The sequence below is a fragment of the Muntiacus reevesi genome, chromosome 1, assembly GCF_963930625.1.
Source record: "Muntiacus reevesi chromosome 1, mMunRee1.1, whole genome shotgun sequence".
Classification (NCBI taxonomy): Eukaryota; Metazoa; Chordata; class Mammalia; order Artiodactyla; family Cervidae; genus Muntiacus; species Muntiacus reevesi.
The window spans coordinates 107,329,546-107,355,275 of record NC_089249.1 but is presented as its reverse complement, the minus strand read 5'-3'; the positions used below and the strand labels follow the sequence as shown (position 1 = coordinate 107,355,275).

General features: G+C 35.2%; 1 protein-coding gene across 1 annotated transcript in view; it reads right to left on the bottom strand.

The window, feature by feature from the left end:
• Positions 1-25,730, bottom strand: part of DPYD (dihydropyrimidine dehydrogenase) — an 892,784-nt gene that overhangs the window by 159,738 nt on the left and 707,316 nt on the right. Inside the window, exon 19 of the mRNA XM_065908208.1 lies at positions 1,238-1,380. Within this exon, the coding sequence (XP_065764280.1) occupies positions 1,238-1,380 (143 nt within the window). The remainder of the gene's footprint in view (positions 1-1,237; positions 1,381-25,730) is intronic.

Genomic DNA, 25,730 nt, shown 5'->3' with positions numbered 1-25,730 from the left:
TATATATTTTTTTTTTTTTTTTGTCTACCCCTGTTATTTCCCTGTTGCTGGCTTCTTTGGATCCAAGTCTGGATATATGAGGCAAAAAGAAAACCCAGGAAACTCTCCACTCTTTTGTGCCTTGGGTCCTGAGATTCCTAGCCAGACTGCTTTCTCCTCACATTTCAGTCTCTTTATGTTAGTTGTATATATAAAATTCAGAAGCATAGGAAAAATTACATCTATTCCATCTTCTTGGAAGCAGAAGTCTGCCTCCATTAGCATTTTGATATATGTTGTTTTCACTTTATATTTCATAATGGGATGTTAACTCCAATTGTCAAATTGGCAACACGTTATTTTACACTTTACATTCTTGCCACAGAATATAAGTGATGCTAAACATTCTGCTCCCCCGTTACCATCAATGCTAGGTAGTAAGAAGCCATATTAAAGGAATATTACTTCAGAAGTCACAGCCTACTTGCCATGTGAAAAATTTTATCTCTGGTTCCCATCACATCACTGAAACCTGTGTATCTGGCCCCTGAGAGTAATGCTTATCCTATAAAACACGGAGGCACTGTGCTGCATCTACACTGAACAAGATTATAATGTAAAAAGCAAGGTTGTAATTCATAAAAAATAAAGTGATTTCTAAGTTATTTGTAGAGGGTTAATAAGAGCATGATGCACTACATCTCAAAGTATCTTTTTATGAAAGCAATGAAAGAATCTCCCTCAGCTTTATATCACAAGAAGGTAAACAGCTGATTTATTTCTACATTTTGAAAAACTGTGATTTCCTCGCTTTGGCTATCAGGAAGTTCACAGTCACTTTTGTCAATCTTACAGTACCATAGAGCAGAGATATTGTATTGGCCTTACCCTGGGCTTCTTTTATTTTCCAGTCAAGATTTTGCTTTTCCCCAGGTCTCCACATGTATTTGGTTTTTATCCAGTAGCACAGTATGCATTTTGGTACCTGATCCCATTTATTTTAGAAACATACAGGTGCACAAATATGCTTTTTTTTAAAAAAAAATAGAGGGTTTATAAGCTCTTAAAAGAACAGGAAATGACAGGAAATGAACCTCAGGGTTGTTCTCAACTCATTATAGAAACTCAATGAGCGCCACCCAATTTGATCCCACAAGGATTCTTTCTTAAGAGACCCTACAAGAACATATTTGTTGTTACATAATTTACAGTTTGTTAGATGGAGCTTTATGAAGGGATGGACAAACACAAGTAGTACCTGGAGCACCGAAGCACCACTGTGGAGAAACTGAAGGCCACTTTCAGCTGAGTCAATTCCACCAGTGGCCAAAATGGGAAATCCAGGCAAAGCACGAGCAATGGTGGTCACAGCTCTCAAAGCAATAGGTCTGATGGCTGTGCCTATGGGAAATAAGGGTGATCAATGGTTAGAATACTGACCACTTGAGCATATTGCCTTATAACACTACTGTGTGATGGCAGTGTTGTACTAGACAAAATTCAATTTCGTCTCTATTTAAGATACATAAGTATGCAAAACAGAAACATTGTTATGTTTCAAAGTATGTTAATTTATAAATGGATGCATTCTTATTTTAAGGACTTTGATGCTATTATTGCATGCAGGAATGTTATGCAAGTGGGCATAGCAATGCAAATTCCTGCATACAATACATACATACTACAATTTGATACATAGTACCGTGTAAAAAGTTGTATGGAACACTCAAGCATCTGTTTGAGAAAGAACAAGGAATGGCAGATTTTGTAAGAGAAAAACAATCACATACAGTGCATAAATAGACACACAGTTATGTCATGTTTCCATGAAGTATAAAGCAGCTGGTGTGAATCGAGATACTGCAAAAACAAGGAAGGTGCCGATGAATTTACAGATTCCATATTGCATTTTACATGTATTTTCCCAAATCTGACGAAACACAGTGAGCCTAATCTAATTTTTCATATGTTAGAACTTTTTAACCGAGTTAAAGAGAATTTACTAGAAATCAGTAATTAGAGAGTGTACATTTGATTTTTTATACACTATTTAACCACACATTACCAATACATTATTTGCTGAGTGTAATAAAAGCTGCAGGGATGGACAGAAGACAGCATTTTTTAGGTCATATTTCACATGATTACACTGCTTAGACTCTCAAGGGTTAACACAATCTGGATTAAATTAATGTTCTCACAATACAGCTATGTAATTTGATATTTCTGATGTATACTCATAAGTCAATGGTTCCTTAAAGGCATTTTCTGAAGTAAAAGTAGTTTCTTTTGTGCAAGAATGTGGCATTTCCTCAACCAGACCTCCACAAGCAACCAAACAAGTGAAAGGTAAAACAAGTCTTTTGTGGTGAGTACTTTGGCATCCCGTCCACCATCACCAGCATCTTTACCAGTATCCTCATTATGTATTTATTGGTGTTCCCATTAAGGCAACACAAAGAGCTTCCATTAAAATCAGTGGTTGGGCTTCCTTGGTCACTCAGTGGTAAAGAACCTGCCTGCCAGTGCAGGAGACATGAGTTCTATCCTCGATCCAGGAAGATCCCACATGCCGAGGAGCAACAAAGCTCGTGTGCCATAACTATTGAGCCTGTGTTCTAGTGCCTAGGAACCACAACCGCTGAACCCATGCGCTGCAATGAGAAACCACTGCAATGAGAAGTCTGCACGCCGCAACTAACAGAGCAGCCCTACTCACTGCATCTAGACACAAGCCCTCATATCAGTGCAGACCCAGCATAGCCAAGAGTAAGTAAGTAAACAGAAAAAATATTTTTTAAAAAACATAAACATAATTTAAAAAATAAAATCAGTGGTTTTCTTTTCATCCTGTTCATTTCAGATGAAACTGAATTTATGTGTAACTAATGCTTTTGCATTCAACACCAAAATGTTTGTTGAAATGACTACTTGGTGCTCCAAAACCTAAAAATACCTTCCTCTGGATAGTAGCATTCTTAGGCAAGAATATTCAATGCTGAAACTTCGGAATTCCATAACTGATATTTAAATACAAGGCAGTAAGTTAGGGCCATTTAGAAACAGAACATCAAGACCCTATTTCTATTTTAAAATATTTAGCAGTGACTTCTTCTAAGTCTGAATGTTTTAATCATTGAAAAAGGTGAACACAGTGGACAGCAGGATGCATGGAAAGACTGCACAGACACGTACTTATAAAAACATATCTTTAGCTATACTAAAGAGGAATTCAAGAGTAAAGCTTAGAGGAAAGCATTTTTAGGGAATTTGTAACTTGAATCTTTTAGACAGACATATAGCTATCCTGGCATAATATAACTGACATGTTCAATATATACTAAGTTGATGGCTCCTTTACACACATGTTACTTTGAAGCAATAAAGAAACATTGGGATTCTTTTTTTTTTTTTTTCCTTATTCAGTTGACCCTAGAGAGTAAAGGAGATTTGTGCTAAGCAGATAAATAATTTATTTCTAACTGCACTGTTAGAAGACTATCATTAACACTAAGGGGTAAAGTTTCAAAGTGGTACACAGGGATTTGGCCACATATTCCAATTGATATTAATGGACATCAAATGGCAAAATCCCAGAACACAGCTTTGAAAATTTAACCAGTTCCATTTAAAGGGTAACATTATTACACAGGTGTTAAAGAACATCAGCAAACCCTCAGTGGCATTTTAAAATGTTCAGTTGGGTCAATAAGATGTTTTCTGCTTGATGTTTCCCTTCTTTTTCTAAAGCTTTTCTAATTTACCTAATGAACATGAAAACCTTTCAAACTAATAAAGGTATCTTTTTAAAAATTAAGAGTAATTATGTTCTCCGAGGAAATGTGATCCAAAAATGAAGAAATGGATCCTTCTGTTGCTGGGTAATAGTAAATTCAGTTTTAATTTCCATTATAAATTCTATTTGATTGGTTTTCTTTATAACTTGATTTAAATGAAATATAATCTACCTGTTCTTAGCATTTTTTGTGGGGAATGGGTTTAAAAATGACTTTTATCTAGCATGAAAGGTTTTTGGAAGGAAACTGAAGGTACATAAAAAGATCTTTCAAATTGCTATACAGAAATTTTTTTAGTTTTAAAATGACAGAAATGAGGAAATAATAGATTCAATATAAAAATAAAACTTCTGGTCACATATATCAATACCACACAAGATTATACATATGTTAATTAAAATGCATAAAGATTTTCAGAATCATGATTATTGAGATAATTTTTTTTTTTGGCACTGCTATGGTAATTAGTGATTTTAGATAAAAAACCAGGGAGGAAGAGGCCAGTTCGAGAAGCTCAAGGAATTAAAAGTAGACTACATCCTAAAGAAAACAACAAGGTTTAAACTTAAAAAATTGAAATCCTATTAGCTTAAATTAACTAATAGGCAATATGCAATTTAAATTAAGTCTTCATCTACATGGGATAACCAGATGGGCCTGATGGAGAATTCAGTTACATCAAGTGTTTCCGTTTCAAATGTGTGGGATGCACCAAGGAAAGTTAGCCATCCTGAATCCTCACATTTTGAGGAAACAAAGAAACAAACAAATGTGAACCAGACCTGTGAGTTCCAACACTGATGCCAAGACATGTACCATTAGGAAAACTTCGCATTCATTTAAACATCATATATTTTATAATTACTATTAAAATAAATCCTCGAAGGAAGGGAATTTGAAGATGAACCAGTCACAATATCAAAGAAACAACATGGTCAACTGTTTAGTTTAAAATTCTAGCTCCACTATTTACAAGCTGTGTAATCTTGTGAAAATTTCTTAATCTTTTAATCTATAAAATAATAAAACTTTAATAACTTCACAGAGCTGTTCTGAGGATTAATTTTATATATGTATGTGTGTGTGTGTGTGTATATATATATGTATATATATATAGGGCTAGCTCATGATAAAGATTATATGCGTGTGCTAAGTCGCTTCAGTTGTGTTTGACTCTTTGCCACCTCATAGACTGTAGCCTGCCAGGTTCCTCTGTCCATAGGATTCTCCAGGCTAGAATACTGAAGTGGGTTGCCATTTCCTCCTCCAGGGGATCTTCCTGACCCAGGGATCAAACCTGGGTCTCTGGTATTGCAGACTGATTGAGTCACCAGGGAAGTGCCAAATATTATACAGATGTTTGCTAATATAACCTGTACTACCCTAAAACGACAATTGATTTCAGAGGGAGCATTTATTTAGTTTACTTCATGACTTCCATGTTGTTGCTGCGTGCTTAGTAATGCAATTTTTTTTATTGTAGACAAAAGCATGATGCTTAGGATGATGAAACTTTATAACCTCTGCTCCCTTAGGAGAACCATCTCCTGCTTCTTTTCCCCATCTCTAGCAGCTTTTATGGAGTGATATCATAATGCTGGTAGGATTAACTGACTCCAAAGCTAAAAATCTCAAATACAGACATCCATATATTACATTTTTTTTGAGAATCAAAAGGTTCATGCACTAAATCAATATGCAAAATTTTTAATGACATCAGAACTTGAGTTTATTTGTGAGAAGTAAGCAGAACTTTATTTAGCATGACTAAATCCTTGAAGAGAAGACTTTTTTAATGGGCAAGACAGTGTGGAATATATGCTAATTTTTGGATAACTGAAATTTTGAATAATTGAGTTTAATTCTGTTTGTTTTTGCCTTAATCATTTGACTTCCAGGACAGCTACTGTTACAGAATTAATTGTTAGAGCTAAGTCCACAATAAACTCCCTGATAATAGCTCTAGCTGGCAATAAAACAGAAATTGGGTTATAATACTCACTCGTGCTCACTGTGTATACAAAAAGAAAATGTAGTTTTAATTTGCTTACATTAATTAAAATATAATGAATTAAGTGGATAACAAATTCATTAGAAATTGAACTTTGACTGCCTAATTGTTAACAGTTTTAACATCACCCAGAAGAAAGAAAGTGGTAGCAAATCAACACTTTCAAGGATTTAGGAGTTGAGAGATTGATTTTTATAAAACACATAAATCAAGCACCAACAATTTATACTTTAAAACAACTTTAAAATGTTAATGAACCTAATATACTGATAAATATGTAAAGCACAACTAATTAAAAATACATCTCTACACACGGATTAAAGTCCCCTAAGAAAATTAGCATAATTCAACCAGAAACTGAAGTACCAGAAGGATCAGGGTTATATCAAGAGATGTGAAATCTAAACGGGAGAAATGGGAGAGAGAAAACCAGTTGTTTTATATTGTTATTTCAGGTTTATTGAAAAACTAAAATTTTTCTTATGAAATGTTTTAATTTTTGTTAAGTATTTCAAGAAAATTTCTCCCAGTCTTTATATCTTTATAACTATTTATCTGCTTCATAACATATTCAATATGTTCACAGTCGATTCATATTCAATAATTTGGTACCTAGAATGTGCTAGACATTTTATTTTAAAGCAATAGAATTAATACTATTTACCAAAGAAGGGGACATTTACCTCTCTGGGTGCTTGCTCATGAAGTAATTTCCAAATTCCCTGATGCTTGACACGGAGACTGGGGCTTCATATACAGCATGTGTTTTAACCCTTGCAGTGCTGTGCAGGTAGATGCTATCATGTATGTGAAGAAAGTATACTTCAACCTGAATAAAACTTGTTTGATGTCACAGTTTAAAAGTTTAAAGATCAAGTCTCTGTGTGGAGTCCATACTTTTGAACTGTGAACTGACAGTGCAGCAATTATGATGAGCATCACCTTCAGAAAGCCAGTGGCAGTACTGCCTATAGTCTAATGCTCAGATGGCTTCTAAAGTCCACCCAAGCAGATGTAAGTCTTGACTCTATTACTTTACACAATTGTGACTTTGAGCAAGCTCCTCAGCTTCCTAGAACATCAGTTTTTGGTATCTGTGAAACAGGAACATCAATAACAGTAATGTCATAGCAACCTGGGGACTATTACATGATACAGTTTGTGTAAAGCATTCAGTCCAGTGCCTGGTTGTAGTATATAGAGACTGATATTACTACTGAAGTCAGAAAATTGATCAGAGAAATAAGCATTCACTATAAACATGTGGGGTTAAACACTTACTACTTAAGGGGTGTTAGTTAACATTCTAGAGAGTAAATTTGGAGATCCTAAGTCATTTCATTTCCAAAACATATAGTTTAAGTCTATGACTGCAAATGCATTTATTTGTGTGAAGAACTTTTAATAGATTTATAATGCAATTGCAATGTCTAAAGGTATATGTCTTATCCTGAAATCCCACTTTGAGAAATATAATCCACTATGCATAGATACAAAGTTACATGTATAAAGATGTTCCTAGAAATACTCTTTTATATAACAAAACAGTGAAAAACAACCTAAATAATCACTAGTATTTATGATAGAAAATAAATTACAGTTCATTCATGTATGATGTTGCAGGAAACCTTTAAAATTGACATGGAAATATCTCTAGGATACATAGTTAATGTGTTAAATCACAAGTAGCAGAACAATATATAGGGTGTGGTCCCATTTTAGGTAAAGAAAAAATATGATTACACTTAGTATGTGGACATGTAAATGCATAGAATACTGTGTTTTAAACTGCTAATAATTATCTCTGGGGAAACAGGCAGAAGAAGAACTTTCAAGTTTGATATCTATATTTCTATATTATTTGATTCTTTTAGGTAAGAGAGTGATTACGATTCACTTCTGCAATGAAAAAATGACTTTTTTTTTATAATGCATCTAAAACAATACAGGAATAGGCATTTTCAAGATTCTGTGCTGTGAAACTTTTACATAAAAGATGTGCAGTGCTTCTACTCTCTGTACAATCAGAAGAGTACTTTTGGTTCTATATCTAATATTTTAAGTAAAATATTAACAGAATATATCCAAAACAGAGTGAACAGAATGACTGTGATCTCTGTCCCTGTCTCTCTCACTTTCACAGACACACACACATAATGAGATGGAACCAGAGATACAAAAAGCATATAAACAGTTTTGTTTGGAATCAAAGGGTAAACAAAATCAGTAAAGTTAAATTTCAGTAAAGCTAACTGTCAGTTTTATGAAGTAGTTTAGGCTACAGTAATTTAGCAGAACACAAGAGAGCAAGAATATGTATCATACTTCTACCAATTAAGGATATTGAGTTATATTACTAAAGTATGCAACTTTAATTTTGTTTAACAATATCTGCCAAAATAAACTCAATCCCCATAACTTAAAACGTGTATGTATACACATATATTATATGTAAATAGTTTATTATGTAAAGTTAATTCCACTGTTTTGGCTACAATAAAATTGATTTTTAAATAAAAATTTTAAACAATAATATGTATGTGTGTGGTATATAAAATGGCTGAAAGTATTAATAATCTAATGGTTGTCTTCAAGTATTTAAGAGATAATCATGAAGAAAGATTCCATCCATTTTTTATCTCAAAAGATAACTAGAACCTATGGTTAAGCACACACTTTTGGTTTTATTTTGCTATTTTTTTTATCATTAATTAATATTAAAATTTTCCAATTGCAAATTCAGCGACAGAAGTAGCTACATTGGTATGCCCCTATCAGTTGAAACTAAGTGGGTATTTGGCAGGTAGTGGCCAGTAGAAAAGACCTCTGTACTATAGAAAGTATTGGATTATATGATCTCTGCCAATTAAAAATTCCAGGATACTTTGTCATGGTATTTTAAGGAGTTATTTTATATGCTCTGTAGTTTCCCAATAGATACCAGTGATGAAGCTAACACATAAAAGGATTAATTATAAGTGAAAGTCAAATTTTAACATTCAATGCATTCAATATGGGCTTCCCTGGTGGCTCAGATGGTAAAGCGTCTGCCTGCAAAGTGGGAGACCTGGGTTCAATCCCTGGATTGGGAAAATCCTCTGGAAAAGGATAAGTCAAATATACTTCAATAAACTAAAAAAAAAAAAGACTAAATTTTGCAACTAATTTTGTAACTAATAAAGAATTGTTGTCCACGTATGATAAAAGCAAGAATACGAGTATTATCTTAATTGTTGGCTAGGAATTAGATAGAAATAATAGTAATTTATGACCTAGCTTGCCTAGGAGATTCCCAGTTTGTCACACCTATATTTATTTGTAATTACATGATGTAATTATAAATACCATCCTCTTTCACTCTAAAAGCACCAAGTTTGGATTATAAATTATAATGAAATTGTATTTAGGGATTATAACACAAAGATAATTATGGAAGCAAACGAAATTTAGAACAAATTATTATTATTTAGAACAAAATAATAATCTATGAAAAACTTAGGAACTAACTACACTGTCCAAGGCTCAAAGGATGGCATGAAGAGACACATTTCCTTGAATTTATTACTAGAAGGAAAAATATAGGGTATTTATATGTGATACCTGGGCATAATTATTCTATATGTTCTTTCTATTTTCAACCTGTAGGTGGCCACCACAAGCTACACTTATTAAACAACTCATTAGTAGCATTTTCAATACTGTCCTCTTCAGATAATTAGCAATTTATTTAAATAACCAATTTCTGTAGAAATAATTGCCATGAAATGCCCTGAACCTACTTTTTTATAAACTATAATAAAAGTGTTAAGATAATCCCTGACATTTGCAAATGCCATTAGTTCACCTTTCCTTTTGATAGTGCTATGGCATTATGCTTAAACAATTACCCGATAACACAGCGGTTTAATGAAACAGTACAGTAAGCACATTCTTCAATATGGTCAGCAAGGACATTCAGATTTAGAAAGAAATCCAGTATGCAGACATCTTAACACTGAGTAAAGACACACAGACAAAAGAAAAAAGATTACTGAAATAAGTACATTGCTGCTATTTCCAACTTGGTTTAGTGTTCATAGTAGATGCTACAACATATGTATTCTCTTTGGAAACAAGAATAGAAAGTTTTGCAAATTGGTTCATGCAATTGGCTGATGTTAATTAAAATCATGTGAATCTATGAATATGTAAAATATACTCATCATATTATTTGTTCAGTAACCTCCACACAAGAGAAATAAGTAGAGAATTTTTCTTACTCTAATTTTTAAAATATTTAAGTATGTTCTTACTTACAAAATGATGCAAATTTTCAAAGCAGAGTTATCAAGAAGAACTATAAACTGCTTTTACATCTCAGCTGGTATTTAGCATTTAAAATGGACCAGGGTTTGGATCTCAGCTTCTTCCTTGTTATTCAGCTCCCTATTCTAAGACCTACTGATAAGGGCTCATGGTGTGTTTCTGAGTCATCAGAGATAAAACTCTCTGAGACTGTCACAGTTTTTAAGCTGTAGGCCTTCATATGATAAAACAGGACTAGAATTCAAAACCAATGGCCGTATCATTTTATAGCTAAAAGAAAATACTGTTGAGAATCTACTGAATACCAGGTACTCTACTAAGACTAGAGACTTTTTCAAGAAAATTAGAGATACCAAGGGAACATTTCATGCAAAGATGGGCTCAATAAAGGACAGAAATAGTATGGACCTAACAAAAGCAGAAGAGATTAAGAAGAGATGACAAGATTACACAGAGAACTATACAAAAAAGATCTTCATGACCCAGATAACCATGATGGTGTGATCACTCACCTAGACCAGATATCCCGGAGTCCAAAGTCAAGTAGGCTTTAGGAAACCATTTTGAACAAAGCTAGTAGAGGTGATGGCATTCCAGCTGAGCTATTTCAGATCCTAAAAGATGATGCTGTTAAAGTGCTGCACTCAATATGCCAGCAAATTTGGAAAACTCAGCAGTGACCACAGGACTGAAAAAGGCCAGTTTTCATTCCAGTCCCAAAGAAAGGTAATGCCAAAAAATGCTCAAACTACCACACAATTGCACTCATCCCACACTCTAGCAAAGTAATGCTCAAAATTCTCTTTGTTGAAGTGAGGCTTCAATAGTATGTGAACTGAGAACTTCCAGATGTTCAAGCTGGATTTAGAAAAGCCAGAGGAATAAGAGATCAAACTGCCAACATCCGTTGGATCGTAGAAAAAACAAGAGAGTTCCAGAAAAAAACATCTACTTATGCTTTATTGACTATGCCAAAGCCTTTGACTGTGTGGATCAAAACAAATTGTGGAAAATTCTGAAAGAGATGGGAATACCAACTACCTAACCTTCTTATTGAGAAGTCTGTATGCAGGTCAGGAAGCAACAGTTAGAACTGGATATGGAACAACAGACTGGTTCCATATAGGAAAAGGAGTACATCAAAGCTGTATATTGTCACCCTGCTTATTTAACTTACATGCAGAGTACAACATATGAAATGCCAGGCTGGATGAAGCACAAGCTAGAATCAAGACTGCTGGGAGAAATATCAATAACCTCAGATATACAGATGACACCACCCTTATGGTAGAAAGTGAAGAAGAGCTAAAGAGCCTCTTGACGAAAGTGAAAGAGGAGAGTGAAAAAGTTGGCTTAAAACTCAGCCTTCAAAAAACTAAGGTCATGGCATCCAGTCCCACCACTTCATGGCAAATAGAACGGGAAACAATGGAAACAGTGACACTTTATTTTCTTGGGCTCCAAAGTCACTGCAGATGGTAATTACAACCATTAAATTAGAAGATGCTTGTTCCTTGAAAGAAAAGCTATGACCAACCCAGACAGCATATTAGAAAGCAGAGAAATCACTTTGCCAACAAAGGTCTGTCTAGTTAAGCTAGTGTTTTTCCAGTAGTCATGTATGGATATGAGAGTTGGACCATAAAGAAGGCTGAGCGATGAAGAATCGATGCTTTTGAACTGTGGTGTTGGAGAAGACTCTTGTTACTTGGACTCTAAGGAGATCCAACCAGTCCATCCTAAAAGAAATCAGTCCTGAATATTCACTGGACAGAGTGATGCTGAAACTGAAGGTTCAATACATTGGTCACCTAATGCAAAGAACTGAATCACTGGAAAAGACCCTGATGATGGGAAAGACTGAAGGTAGGAGGAGAAGGGGACGACAGAAGGTGAGACAGTTGGATGGCATCATGGACTCGATGGACACGTGTTTGAACAAGCTCCAGGAGTTGGTGATGGACAGGTAAGCCTGGTGTTATGTAGTTCATGGGGTCGCAAAGAGTTGGACATGACTGAGCGATTGAACTAAACTGAACTACTAAGTTAGCTCAGATCGTAAAGAATCTGCCTGCAATGCAGGAGACCTGGGTTTGATCCCTGAATCGGGAAGATCTCCTCGAGAAGGGAATGGCAACCCACTCTAGTACTCGGGACTGGAGATTTCCATGGACAGAGGAGCCTGGCAGACTATGGTCCATGGGGTCGCAAAGAGTCATACCTAACTGAGTGACTAACATTTTCACTTTCAGTACTAAGTTACTTACACATTATGTCTATCTTCACAATAAGTCGTATATGCATTATTCCCTCTGTACAGATAAAGAAATTCAGGCTCAGAAAAGTTAAATAGCATATGTACATAAGAAAGACAGCATCATGTAGTGAAGTAACACATTATAGCAATAAAACAATTAGTTCACAATGTGACCATAAAACACATTGATGGGTTTGAATTTGAGGGTTTTTCTTTATTTCCAGATTACCATATCCTTCTGTCTCTTTTGTTGAAGTACTTCTGGCAATGCTATAAACCTATGAAAGCAACAAATTTACCTATAAATATACATATATGACTATTTAATAATACACGTATTTCCTAGGTGAAGAGATTCAGAACTATGAGTTAGCAAATTTGGTGTATAAATATTTTTCATATGATTTTGCTTAAGGATGTTCAGGACAAATGTTATGAAACCACATAAAAATCTCACAGTCTGCGTGTTCAAAAATGGTTATTTGAAGAAGAGAAAGAGGTAGTTTAAAATGGTAATGTTGATAACTAGAAGAAGTAGGCTTTGCTCTTGGAGACCCAGGACAATTAAAAATGAGCCTTTTTCTCAAGACATAAAAAATAACAAAAAGAGTTCTCACATTCGTTAGGATCATATTCTCTCTTTCTTTGGAATGCCATATATTTCTTTCCTTTCTGAAACTCTGTACTCCGTGTGTAGTGTGGGTGTTTTCATGGACAGGGTGTCCATGGTCGCACCTGCTCTACCATCAGAATTTTCCTTTTATTCTCATTCTTTTTATTTGACAATGAATTACCAGTGTAAGTTTCTGTGCCCTATGGTAAGGCTGCATTTCTCACAGCCTGATGAAACCCAGGCTGTGCAGCAAGCACTGAGGTTTTGTTCTCTTCTCGGGGGTGGACACCTCTCAAAGATAATAATGGGCTTAAAACTTTTTTATTGAACTATAGTTAATTTACAATAATATATTAATTTCAGGTCTATAGCACAATGATTCAGTATTTTCAGACTATACTCCATTAAATGTTATCACAAGAGCATAGCTTAGTTTCCTGTGCTATACAATACATCCTTGTTGCCTATCTATTTTATACACAGTAGTTTGTATCTCTTAATCTCATTCCCCTATTCTGCCCCTTGCCCTTCCCCTCTCTTCATCAGAAACCACTAGCTTGTTTTTATATTGTGAGTCTGTTTCTGTTTTGCATATATTCATTTGTAATATATTTTAGATTCCACATATAAGTGATATACAGTATTTGTTTTTCTCTGACTTATTTCAATAGATAAAATGTTCTCTATCTCTATCCACATTGCTGCAAATGGCAGGATTTCATTTTTTATGGCTGAATAGTATTCCACTGTGTATATCCCACCTTCTCATCCATTAGACTATTGATGGTCACTTGGGCTGCTTCCATATCTTGGCTATTATAAATGGTGCTGCTATAAACACCAGATGCATGCATGTTTTTGAATTAGTGTTTTCATTTGTTTCAGATAGGTACCCAGGAGTGGAATTGCTGGATCATATGGTAGTCTTGTTTTTAGTTTTTTTGAAGAAACTCCATACTGTTTTCCATGGTAGCTGCACCAGTTTACATTCCCACCAACAGGTACAAGGGTTCCCTTTTCTTCACATCCTCTCTAACATTTGCTATCCATAGACTTTTTGATGAAAGGTGTTCTGACATGTGTTTAAAGATAATAATATGGACAAGGTCATCTCCAGCTGGACCCTATTGGAACCCTCTGAGAGCCAGTGCTCCTGTAAACTGACTAGGCACTTTGGAAAGTACGAGCTCTATTCACCAATATTTGCTCTACTGATCCGTAACTGCCCTCTCAACTAAGTGACAGGAAAAATTTCTTCCTATATTTCAATAGGGTAAAAAATGAGAAATCACTGTTAGTCAAAATTATTTCTTGTACCTAATATGATGTCAGTTGCCAAAAGGCAGCAATAAAAGTCTTTCCTCTCATTGAACTAATGAGACAAAGTAGCTGTAATGAAGATATGGACAAAGCATGTTCACATCCTGATTATGTGAAGCAGACTGAAGAACTGCTGAAACTCAGAGAACAGGATGATCCAGGAAGACTGAAGTGGTTCAGAAAGGCTTTGTGAGAGATTCAGGATACCAGCTAGGCTCTTGAGAGACGAGTAGGTAGGTTTGGGGTTCAGAAGTAGGATATTTCAAATTCTGGCAAGGGTCGGGGACAAGGTGAGCAAAATTGCAGTTACAGTAAGGAATAATTCATGTTTCTGAGACTCTTGCATAAATAACAAAACTAAAGTAGCCTCTCAGGTTGGGGAACCATATACAATGAGTTTGGGTTGCATGGGGGTGTTGCCTGGTGAGCAGAAGGCAACACCCACACTCCCCCAGCTATTGTTATGAATTTATATATGATACTTTATTTTAAAAACTGATTTTTAAAATACTTAGTTGGCATGAGAATTTTTGAATTTCTATGAATTTCAACAGTGTCTGAAAAAAGATATAATAAAATGAAAGAAGCCCAGACTTATCTCAATGCTAATAAAAAATATTTCTCTAAGGAAACTAAACAGAATATATAGTCTATGTAGTAGCTCAGATGGTAAAAGCATCTGCCTGCAATGCAGGAGACCCAGGTTTGATCCCTGGTTTGTGAAGACCGCTGGAGAAGGAAATGGAAACCCATTCCAGTATTCTTGCCTGGAGAATTTCATGGACAGAGGAGCCTGTGGGCTACAATCCATGGAGTCACAAAGAGTCCGACATGACTGAGTGACAAACACACACACATGTCCCTGGTTGTAGCCTTTATATAGATCACAAGGATCTTTGTAGTCCGATTTTAAAAGTAATAGGATTTTTACCCATCAGAAGGGACAAAAGTTGCAATTAAAATTAAAATAATGTTGCCTCTTTTTACAACTTAGGGAGCTCATGTAATGAAAGAGTGTACAAGTTCCATTCCATTCAACAACTGTTACTAGCATCATACATTTTCATTTTCATAAATGCAGTTATAGTCTTAAAAAAATCATAAATATTGCAAGAATCTGTAGCAAACATTAAAACAGAGCACACGATAAAGCACTTAGGAAAGGGAAAATAATTTAACATTACACTTCTTTACAAGATCTTCTAAACTATTACCTAGAGGAGCTCTTACACTATGTTAGATCATGGGTATATTCTGGAAACTTCTATACCAGAGGGCACCTGGGGGCTTAAACTGGTCATCTAGCCTTGACATGTGCTTATCCATGTGTTGCCTGATATTTTAGTGCTTTGAATTATAAGCAAGGATGCTCCTCGGGCAAGTGAACAGTTAGAAACCAGCAGCTATTTGCACAAACCATATACTGGGAAGGAACATCTAATAGACATAAATAGAACCATGTAAAAATCAAATAAGATAATCTAGGTAAAAATCAAATAAGATAATCTAGGTAAAGCAGGTAGCTCTGTGACAAGCACATATGAAGTGCTTAGTAAGCAGGACCATCAAAACAGATTTTAAAAACTATATAAATAAAGTAAGGACACTGTGAACAACTTTATGCAAAAAATGAAACAATTGCAATGAAATGGACACATTCCAAGCAAACCACATCTAAGCAAAGATAACAACAAAAACCAGAAAATAAAAATAAAAAACAACCTCATAACTATCACAGAAATTGAATTAGTAATAATAACAACAACAATAATAATAATAAAACAATTGTACCAAGCAAACTGCAGGCCCAGATGGCTTCAATGGTAAATTCTCTCAAACTTAAGGGCTTCCCTGGTGGCTGAGGTTAAAGCATTTGCCTGCAATACAGGAGACCTGGGTTTGATCCCTGGGTCGGAAAGATCCCCTGGAGAAGGAAATGGCAACCCACTCCAGTATTCTTGCCTGGAATTCCATGGATGGAGGAGGCTGGTGGGCTACAGTCCACAAGGTCCCAAAGAGTTGGACACGACTAAGCGACTTCACTTTCTTAAGGAAAAAAGAATATCAACCATATGGAAACATTGGCAGAAGACAGAGCAAGAAGGAATAGTTCCCAACTCATTTTATGAGGCCAGCATAATTCTGATACCAAAATCCAACAAATATACTGAAAGAAAATAAAATTGTGGGCCAATATTGTTCATTAATATAGACTCAAATGTCTTTAATAAAATTCCAGCAAACTGTCTTTGAAGAAGCTGATAAGTTAATTCTAAAATTTATATAAAAATACAAACTATCTAGAATAACAAAAACAATTATGAAAAATAAAACATAAATCAAGGATGCTATTTCACTTTAGGACTTGCATAAATATCCAGTATCATAATAACAGAATAAAAATATAGACCAGGATGGAATCTAGAAATAGTCACCACTATAAAGTCAATTGATTTTTGACCAAGTCACTAAGTCACTAAGTAAGTTCAGTGGGGGAAAAAAAAATCATTTTAACAAATAGTGCAGAAGAACTGGATATTTGTAAGAAAAGGGGATAAAAAAAATCCTAGTTGCTCTCTTACTGCATACAAAAAATTTTTAAAGATTCAGAATGAATTAAAGGCCTAAATGTAAAACCTGAAGTTATAAAGTTTTTAGGTAAACAAACAAACAGACAAAAAAATACAGGAAAGTATCTCTATAACCTAGAGTTTAGCAAGATATTTTTGGAAAGAATATTAAAACAAGTTACTAAATTATAAAATATTGATAAACTAGATTTTATAAAAAATCAGTAAACAAGCCAAAGTCTATAAAAATTAATTACATTTACATACATAAATTTAAAAAAGAACTTATATCTAAAGTATATAAAGAGTTCCTATAAAACAATAATTACAAGATGAGTAATAACTAAAATAAGCAAAACTTGATCAGATGTTTTTTAAAAAAGACATATAAATGGACAATGAGTACATGTAAAGTCACTCCATATTCAGTTCAGTTCAGTTCAGTTGCTCAGTCGTATCCGATACTTTGCGACCCCATGAATCGCAGCACGCCAGGCCTCCCTGTCCATCACCAACTCCCGGAGTTTACTCAAACTCATGTGCATCGAGTCCATGTTAGAGAAATACAAATCAAAACCTACATGAGCCTCCACTCCACACTTATTAGAAAATAGGTAAAAATCAAGAAGACTGATAACACCAAACATTGACAAAAGTGTGGAACAAGTAGAACTCTCATATATTGCTAACTAGAGTACAAAATGAGAAAATCACTTTGGATAATTGTTTGAAAATCTCTTTAAAAATTAAACATATCTCTATCCTATGACTCAGCAATTTCACTCCTAAACTTTTGCCCAGGAGAAATGAAAATAAGACTACAAAATTGTACGTACAAGAATGTTTATAATAGCCCCAAACTGGAAACCACCCAAATGTCCATCAACAAGAGAATGGATAAGCAAATTGTGGTTAATCAATTTAGTGAAAATTATCAGCAATAAAAAGGACATGCCTACTGGTACCTACAACAACATAGATGGATATGAAAAATGTGATAGTTGAGTAAATGAACCCAAAGATTACACACACATACACACACACACACACACACAGTGGTAGGAGTGTGAGGAAGAGGGAGACAGAAAGAATGAATAAATTATTTCATTTATATGAAGTTTAAGAATAGTTAAATATATATTTAATATTAATATTTATATTTAATATTAATATTTAATTTATTTTTATTATTCATTTATATTTATATTATTATTTATTTATATTTGATTTATATTTATTACTTACATTTAATATATATTTAACTATTCTTAAACTTCATATAATATATGGTGGAGGAACTGACTGTCAAGCAGTACCAAGAGAATTTTCAGGTATGAAAGAAATATACTCTATTCTATTTCAAACTGTAGTTAATCCATGCATGCTCGGTTGCTCAGTAGGGTCTGACGCTTTCTGATCCCAAAGACTGTACCCCACCAAACTTCTCTATCCATGGGATTTTCTAAGGAAGAATACTGAAGTGGGTTGCAATTTCCTCCTCCAGGGGAGCTTCCTGACCCAGGGACTGAATATGTTTCTCCTGCACTGGCGGGTGGATTCTTCACCACTGAACCACCTGAGCCCCTGTGGTTACTACAAATGTAGACAATAGTCAATGGTAATTTAGCTGAACACTTAACATTTGTGCACTGTATCCTATATAAAATGCACTTCATACAAAAAGTAAAAAACATGTAAATATATATAAGAGGTAGCAAAAATGTCCATCTTAAAAGTAAGCATCTCCCAGCTGGATTCATGTCGAAGAAGTTTTAGATGGTTAGATCACTCAAAGTCTTCATTTTACAAAACATGAGAGCATCCTTCCCATTAGTGGGCAGGAACTACATCTGAGAGAAAATGAATCTTACATTCTAAAAGTAAACAGGACTAAAGATCTGTAGTACATCATGAAAGAGAAATATTGAGAACAAGATGACCCATCAGAAGTACTTTTTATGATGTTCTTGGCCTCTTCAATGCTTGTAATCTCCATAAAATATTCTTGAAAGCAATGCTTTTAAAGATGCCATATACATCCTATGTAAGCATGTACATGAACAAATATACACCATCAGTGATGTTACTGATTGTTAAGAATAAAGATTAATGGAGTACAAAAGGGATGTAAACATAAAGACGGGTATTATGGCCAGGCTGTAGATTTAAAGCACAGCCCCTAAATTAGCCAGACATGCTAAGCACTGCTTCATGTAGAAAGATACAACTCCAGTAAGCTGCAAAGGCTGTCTGGCCTTTTGCTGACTGTTGTACTGAGTAAGACTCCAGAGCCAAATTTCAAAAATGTCATCAACTGATCATAAATATTGTGAACATATAATGAGAGCTTCTGTTTCTGCACTTTATGTTCAAATTGCTATTTGAGTATATCTTTACCTCTTCAAAACAAGAGAGCGAGTGGTCGAGGGTGTTATTCCTATTAAAACCTTGTAATCATAAACTGATCTTCCCAGCTGAATCTTTAAAGAATATTTGGCTTAGAGCTTATGTCAAGTCTATGAGGGGTTTGAAACGAAAAAACCCTCTCCCTATTTGCTGCTTTTCCAATCTTTTATGTTTTCTGATGAAATTTCAGGCTCTTGTCAAATTGAGGTCATTACTTTGTCAATTGGCATGGCTATTTAGGCTGAATTGGCAAGTGTACCACCTTGGATGATTCAACTCGTTGCCAAATGGCATTTAGCTAACTTCTGCATGCATGAAAAGGAGAGAGCCTATTATCAGGACCAACTTGGTAGAAAAAGGATATATAGTCAGTATCTAATATACATATCTAAACAGAAATGGGATGCATATGTTTTTCCTCATTCATAGATGCTCATTCAGTTTATATTGTTGCTGTGTTTCATCATCCAAATGCTTAAATTGTGCATAATGACTTCAAACAGCATTGGACCACTCAGAATCGGGCATGGGCATCACAGATGTGCTAAATTTGGTTCCAGAGGCATGGCTAGAACACAGTTTCTATGCCTCAAGGGGAGAGACTTTTCTAAACAGATTTTGCCAAAATTGCTATATGTTATTTTTCTCAACAGAGCTCAGAGACTCTTTGCAATTGTGTAGCATAGCTGACAGAAGTCATCTAGGACTATATCAATCTTTCTAATATTTTCAAGGATATCTGCAATGGGTGTAACTAAGGCCAGCAGTCACACTGCATTTCTCTTTTCTAACACTAATATTTGTTTTACTCTAGGCAAAAAGAATTGTAATTGTCATTGCTGTTGAGTTGCTAAGTTATGTCTGACTCTTTTGTGACCCCATGGACTCTAGTCCAGCAGGCTCCCCTGTCCATTGGATTTCCTAGGCAAGGACACTGGAGTGGGTTGTCATTTCCTTCCCTAGGGGATATTTCTGACCCAGGGATTGAACCTGCATCTCCTGCATTGCAGGAAGATTCTTGACCACTGGGAAGCCATCAGGAAAGCCCATAGGCAACAAGAATAAAGTGTGAGAAATAGCATGCTCACAGGCAGTAAGTGGCTTGAAAAAGGCCTCCTGTTTACATTCTAGAAGATCATTTATTTATAAACTCCAAAATACAAATCATAAGATTCCCAGAGTTATTATTTCCTAAAAGCTAAATTGTTACAGAACAGCTCTTAAGATTTGAAATTTTAAAATGGCAAACTATTAAAAAGTTTCAAGAAAAAATGATATGTGTCCCATATCTAGCACACACTGAACTAGAGAAACATATTTGTGATTGCCAAAAAGGGGCTAGCACTCTAAAGACTGTAGGCAAACAAAATGCTAACAAGTTTAATTATTCACAATGGCACATTTATGGAGAGTATAATGCCACAATCAATAATTACAAGCCCACACAAGCAGCATTGTAATAATTCTACAAGGCATGTTCAGAAGTGAAATAATTTAGAATTTGAAATCAATAGCATTTATAGACATTGGAAAATGTCAAATGGAAAATGAATGTCAGTGTTTGTATTCTTTCTGGAGCATTCTCACTGCTTAGATTTTAATCATTTCTTAAAAGATTTCCTAGTATCTAAAAGCAAAAGCAAACATTTGCCCTTTCATGTCTCAGTTAACTCTTCCAACAGATTCAGATTTGTCAGGGAGCTGTTTTATACACAGTGAAGTATCAAGTCTTCACGAGAACGCAAGTTAACCCCAATTTTTCTCCTTTAGTCTTTGTTCCTTTTGGCTTCTTTCCCTTATGACCTTCTCAGCCTCCAGTTCTACTTTGTTAGCATGTCAGAATAAAGGTTTTGGCATAAATACTTTCTACCATAAGATATTATTTTGGTAAATTTGTAAATTAACATAATTCTTATAATTAAAAATAAAAGAAATTGTGTGATGGGCATATGGAAACTATGTACTATCTTGTCAACTTTTCTGTTAATCCAAAATCATTTCAGAAAAAAAAAAAAAAGAGTTTAAAAGAAATCCCTTATACAGCACTTGGATTCTTCCTGCTCTTACAAAAAATATCAGTTTGTCTATACTATTTGGCAGAAATGAAGACACAAATTTGTGAATACTGGATATAGTTTTTTAAAAACATAACATTTATAACACAAGGAACTCTGCTCAATGTCATGTGGCAGTATGGATAGGAGGGGAGTTTGGGGGAGAATGGCTACTTGTTTATGCATGGCTGAGTCCCTTTGCTGTCCATCTGAAACTATCATAACATTGTTGATGGCTAGACTCCAATATAAAACAAAAAATTTTTTTAAATTAAAAAAAAAGATAGCATTTATAGTTTTTATTAACTGCCATTTCCTATCAAGAAATAATAGTAATAAAAATAACCATCTTTTATTAAGCTGTCTAGTATATATAAAGCACTCTATTAAGGTTTTTACTTAAGCAGTTTCATTTAATTCTCAACAAACCCTTAGGAGTTTTTACTTTAGATGTCCAAAGAGGTTGAATATCCCTCCCTTGTAATAGTAAGTGAAAGATCTTAGATTCCAACCAAATCTGTTGACTCCCAAATTAGTGCCACTTTCCACATTGCCTCACTTCAGAAAGTTAGCATTTTTCTGTACTTATGTTCATACTATTATGATTGTAGGCACCATTCTAGGTTACACATTTGAAAGAGTGCTCAAAAATAACCCTAAAAACAAGCTGATATTTGTCCTAAAAACAAAAGGAAACACCCTGACATTTTCCAGCAAAAGCTGTTCTAGTTATGAAAACATTTCACTATCTATTCTTTGCTGACACTTCTTCATGTTACTTTAAAAAAGGATATATTTAGCCTTTGTTCATTAATAGACTGATGTCCAATCACCTTATGTATCATCAAATTACTTATCAAATGAAAAAGAAAAAGTAGAAAATTTAATTTCAGATTACTCCAGAAACTATGGTAACAGGCTGTTTGGCAGTCAAAGGGTGGAAAATCCAGATTAGATAGATGGATATATTTACATATTCATTTTTACATTAAACAGAGTGGATGACACATCCCTGTATAAAACCTATTATTTAAGCACTTCAAGTGAAAAGTGTTAAAATAAATGGCTCATGACTTATGAAGTGTTAAAATAAACGTTTATTTCAACACTATACATGTCATAAGCCATTTATTTCAACACTTTCTACTTCAGAAGATTCACCCAGACAAAAAGGAAAGATTTCCTTTGCTAAGATATGTCAAGAGGCCAAAGCATAGAGGCTAATATCGGAGTTTCAGTGCTAGAGGCCTTGGTTTGGAAAGGCTAGATTAGAAGACGTGATGGGAGTTTGATGCTTCACACCTGGTAAAAGCTTTGAGAATATGGGCCACAGCATCACCTGCAGCGGCTTCATTTAGACATCACATTTATCTAAACCAATTTTGAGACTTCAAGACATGCCTGAGCATCACATTGCAAATGAAATGTACTGTTTGGTGGTATTTCTACAAAGAAAACATATGTTCTATTTCATGAATCCACTAATGAGAAGAGTCTGATGTATCCCAAACTCTCCAGAAAACAGAGCTTCCAAGAATAAAGGCAGATTTTCATAATAAAGCTTATATGGCCCTTCTTATCTGCTAATCTCCATTCTAAGTGCTGTACAGATATCAACCAATGTAATCCTCCCAACAGTTTGGCAAAATGGGTTATCTTATTTTAGTCATTTTTTTCCCCAACCTGAGAAAATTCTAAGTGGCTGAGTGACCTATGCAAGAGAAACTACTAAGTGGTGGTCCCAGAATTCCACCCGAAGCAGTGAGCACCAGAGTCCTTGCACTTCATCCCTGGTCTGGGCTTCTGCCTTTTGGAAATAGGATAACAGATTATTTTGTGTCATGGTCTAGAAGTTATGTAAGTTTAAGAAGTTGTCAAGTTCATGACTTCCTCTTTAGGCAGGGCCAGCCTAAATCGGTGAAAATTATCTCATCTGTAAATAAGCTAACCACAGTAAAATCATCAATATTTCCATTAATATAAGATACTAATATTGACTTGTGACTGATGACAGTTATGTATTCTTTCTGTTTGCCTACATTAAAATTTCATTTTCCTGCAAAAGGTTGAACATCTATGGATAAAATGAGAATGTCTGATAGTGACTGAATTATTTCCCTCTGTGATATTTCTATGGACTTTAGACAAAAACGCTGGCAATTTCATTTTCAAGCAAAGCCAACAGTAGTAGATTTCATATTCTAAAGCTGTCTCTGGGGTCTCTTCTATAATGTGACTAACTCTATTCACCAGGGTGCCACCCCCATGACTTAATCAGCTCCCAAAGGCCCTACTTCCTAAACACATTGGGGGTCGGAATTTTAGCATATGGATTTGGGGAGTACACAATCATTCCGTCCATAACACTAACCAATCCCTTGGACAATCTCAAGGCCAAAAATTGGTAAAAAGAAGTCAGGAGACAGAAGGTATTGTTACATATGAAGAAAAACTTTTAACATATCACAATGGGGGAAAAATTTCTTAGATCATGATAAGGGTCATTTCAAAAGAGAAAACTAAAAAGCAAAATTACAAAATGCATTTCACAAAAAAGATACAGAATTTTTTCCCAATAATAATCTGGATAATATTAAAATATATACTAATATGTATATGATCTCTATATTTGATATGCTATTATTAGAATATAAGCTATTTCAACAGTATAATTTTGATAATAATTTATCATATAGTACATATACTAGATGAATGAGATCCATCTTTTCATAAATGAAAATCTGATATTTAAGCATTATTATTGAGAACAGATTTTTGTTTTTTACTACTGAGACTAAAATAAAGATTATATATACATATATGCAAGGCTTCCCTGGTGGCCCAGCTGGTAAACAATACACCTGTAATGCGGGAGACCTGGGTTCAATACCTGGATTGGAAAGATCCCCTGGAGGACAGCACGGCAACCCACTCCAGTATTCTGCCTGGAGAATCCCCATGGATGGAGGAGCCTGGCAGGCTACAGTCCATGGGGTCACAAAGAGTCAGACATGACTGGGCGACTAAACACACATACATATATACATATATATGGTACGTGAGTGTGAATATCTTAGTAACTTTTCCTCAATTTAAGAGACACTTCAGACCTTCAACTGGAAAACAGCTTGAACTGAAAAAGAACTTTTACACAAGCTTAAACAATATACAAGACTTCCCTGGTGGCTCAGTGGTAAAGAAAATGCCTGTCAACGCAGGAGACACGGGTTTGATCCCTGGGTGGGGAAGATCCCCTGGAGAATGGAATGGCAACTCACTCCTCCTCTCTTGTCACCTGGGAAATCCCATGGACAGAGGAGCCTGCCGGGCTGTAGTCCACGGGTCGCAAAGAGTTGGACATGACTTTAAACGACAAAAAAGTATACATAAAATACATAAGTGTTTTCAGCTACTAAATCACTAGACATTTCTTGAATGCTAACTATAAAGTAGCTACTGTGTTTGGAGGTGGTGAAATAACTTATTGTAATACATGCTACTGGCTCCAGAAACACCTGAGCAAATGGCCAAGACAGCTCAGAGGAAGGTACCATGTACTCTGTCTGATTGGGTCATCTTTAAGATAATATGAGCTATTAATAAGGAAAAGTGTCATTTTAGAAGGCAGAGAAGGCAGGTAAAGAAATTACAGATAGAACTGCATGAGCAACAGGTCAAAGATCTGGATGTAATTGGAACAGAAGGTGTGTCACAAGGCCTAGAATAAGGGTGAATTAGGTCAATTAGAAGGGACAGGAAGGGGAAAAGTCTGGAAGGAGAGTGTGGTAGGTATCTCTGGGACCCACATCTCATCTCCTCAACCACCTCTGTAGCTGAAGTGTTCCAAGCCAGCTATTACAAACCCAAGATTGCAAAGGTCCACTTCACATTCTGCTAAGGCTTCTTTCAACTTTGTGCACCAGGGTTGAGGCTGGCACAGTCAAAGCCTACCACATCTGCACAACTGCACCCACAGAAGTTCCAAGCATTTAAAATTCCCTGGGACAACTTTCAAGTAGGGGGTGATGGGTGCCACTGGATAAATGCTTCAGCTTTCATCCTTCAGGTGGAAAATTCAGCAAGACCCTCTGCCATCTCTATATTTCTTGGGAGTTTACAGATACAGTCTCAGAATAATACTCTTCATTGGCTTTTACTTCTTCTTTGCCTCATGTTCCCTCTTCCCAAATAAACTAGCTGCATCCGAGTTTTTGTCACAGGTTTGGCTTTCAGAACTCAAGCTGAGGCACTGAGAGTTACAATGGGGCTGTTTGTGAAGGGTCCTGCACTCCACTCAGCATTTTGGATTTTTTTTCTCACAGGAGCAAGGAAGGCCTCTGAGAATTTTGAGCAGAGTGGTCACCAGATCCAATGGTATTGCAGACGTTATAAATGGTAGTGGTGTTAAGTAAGGATTA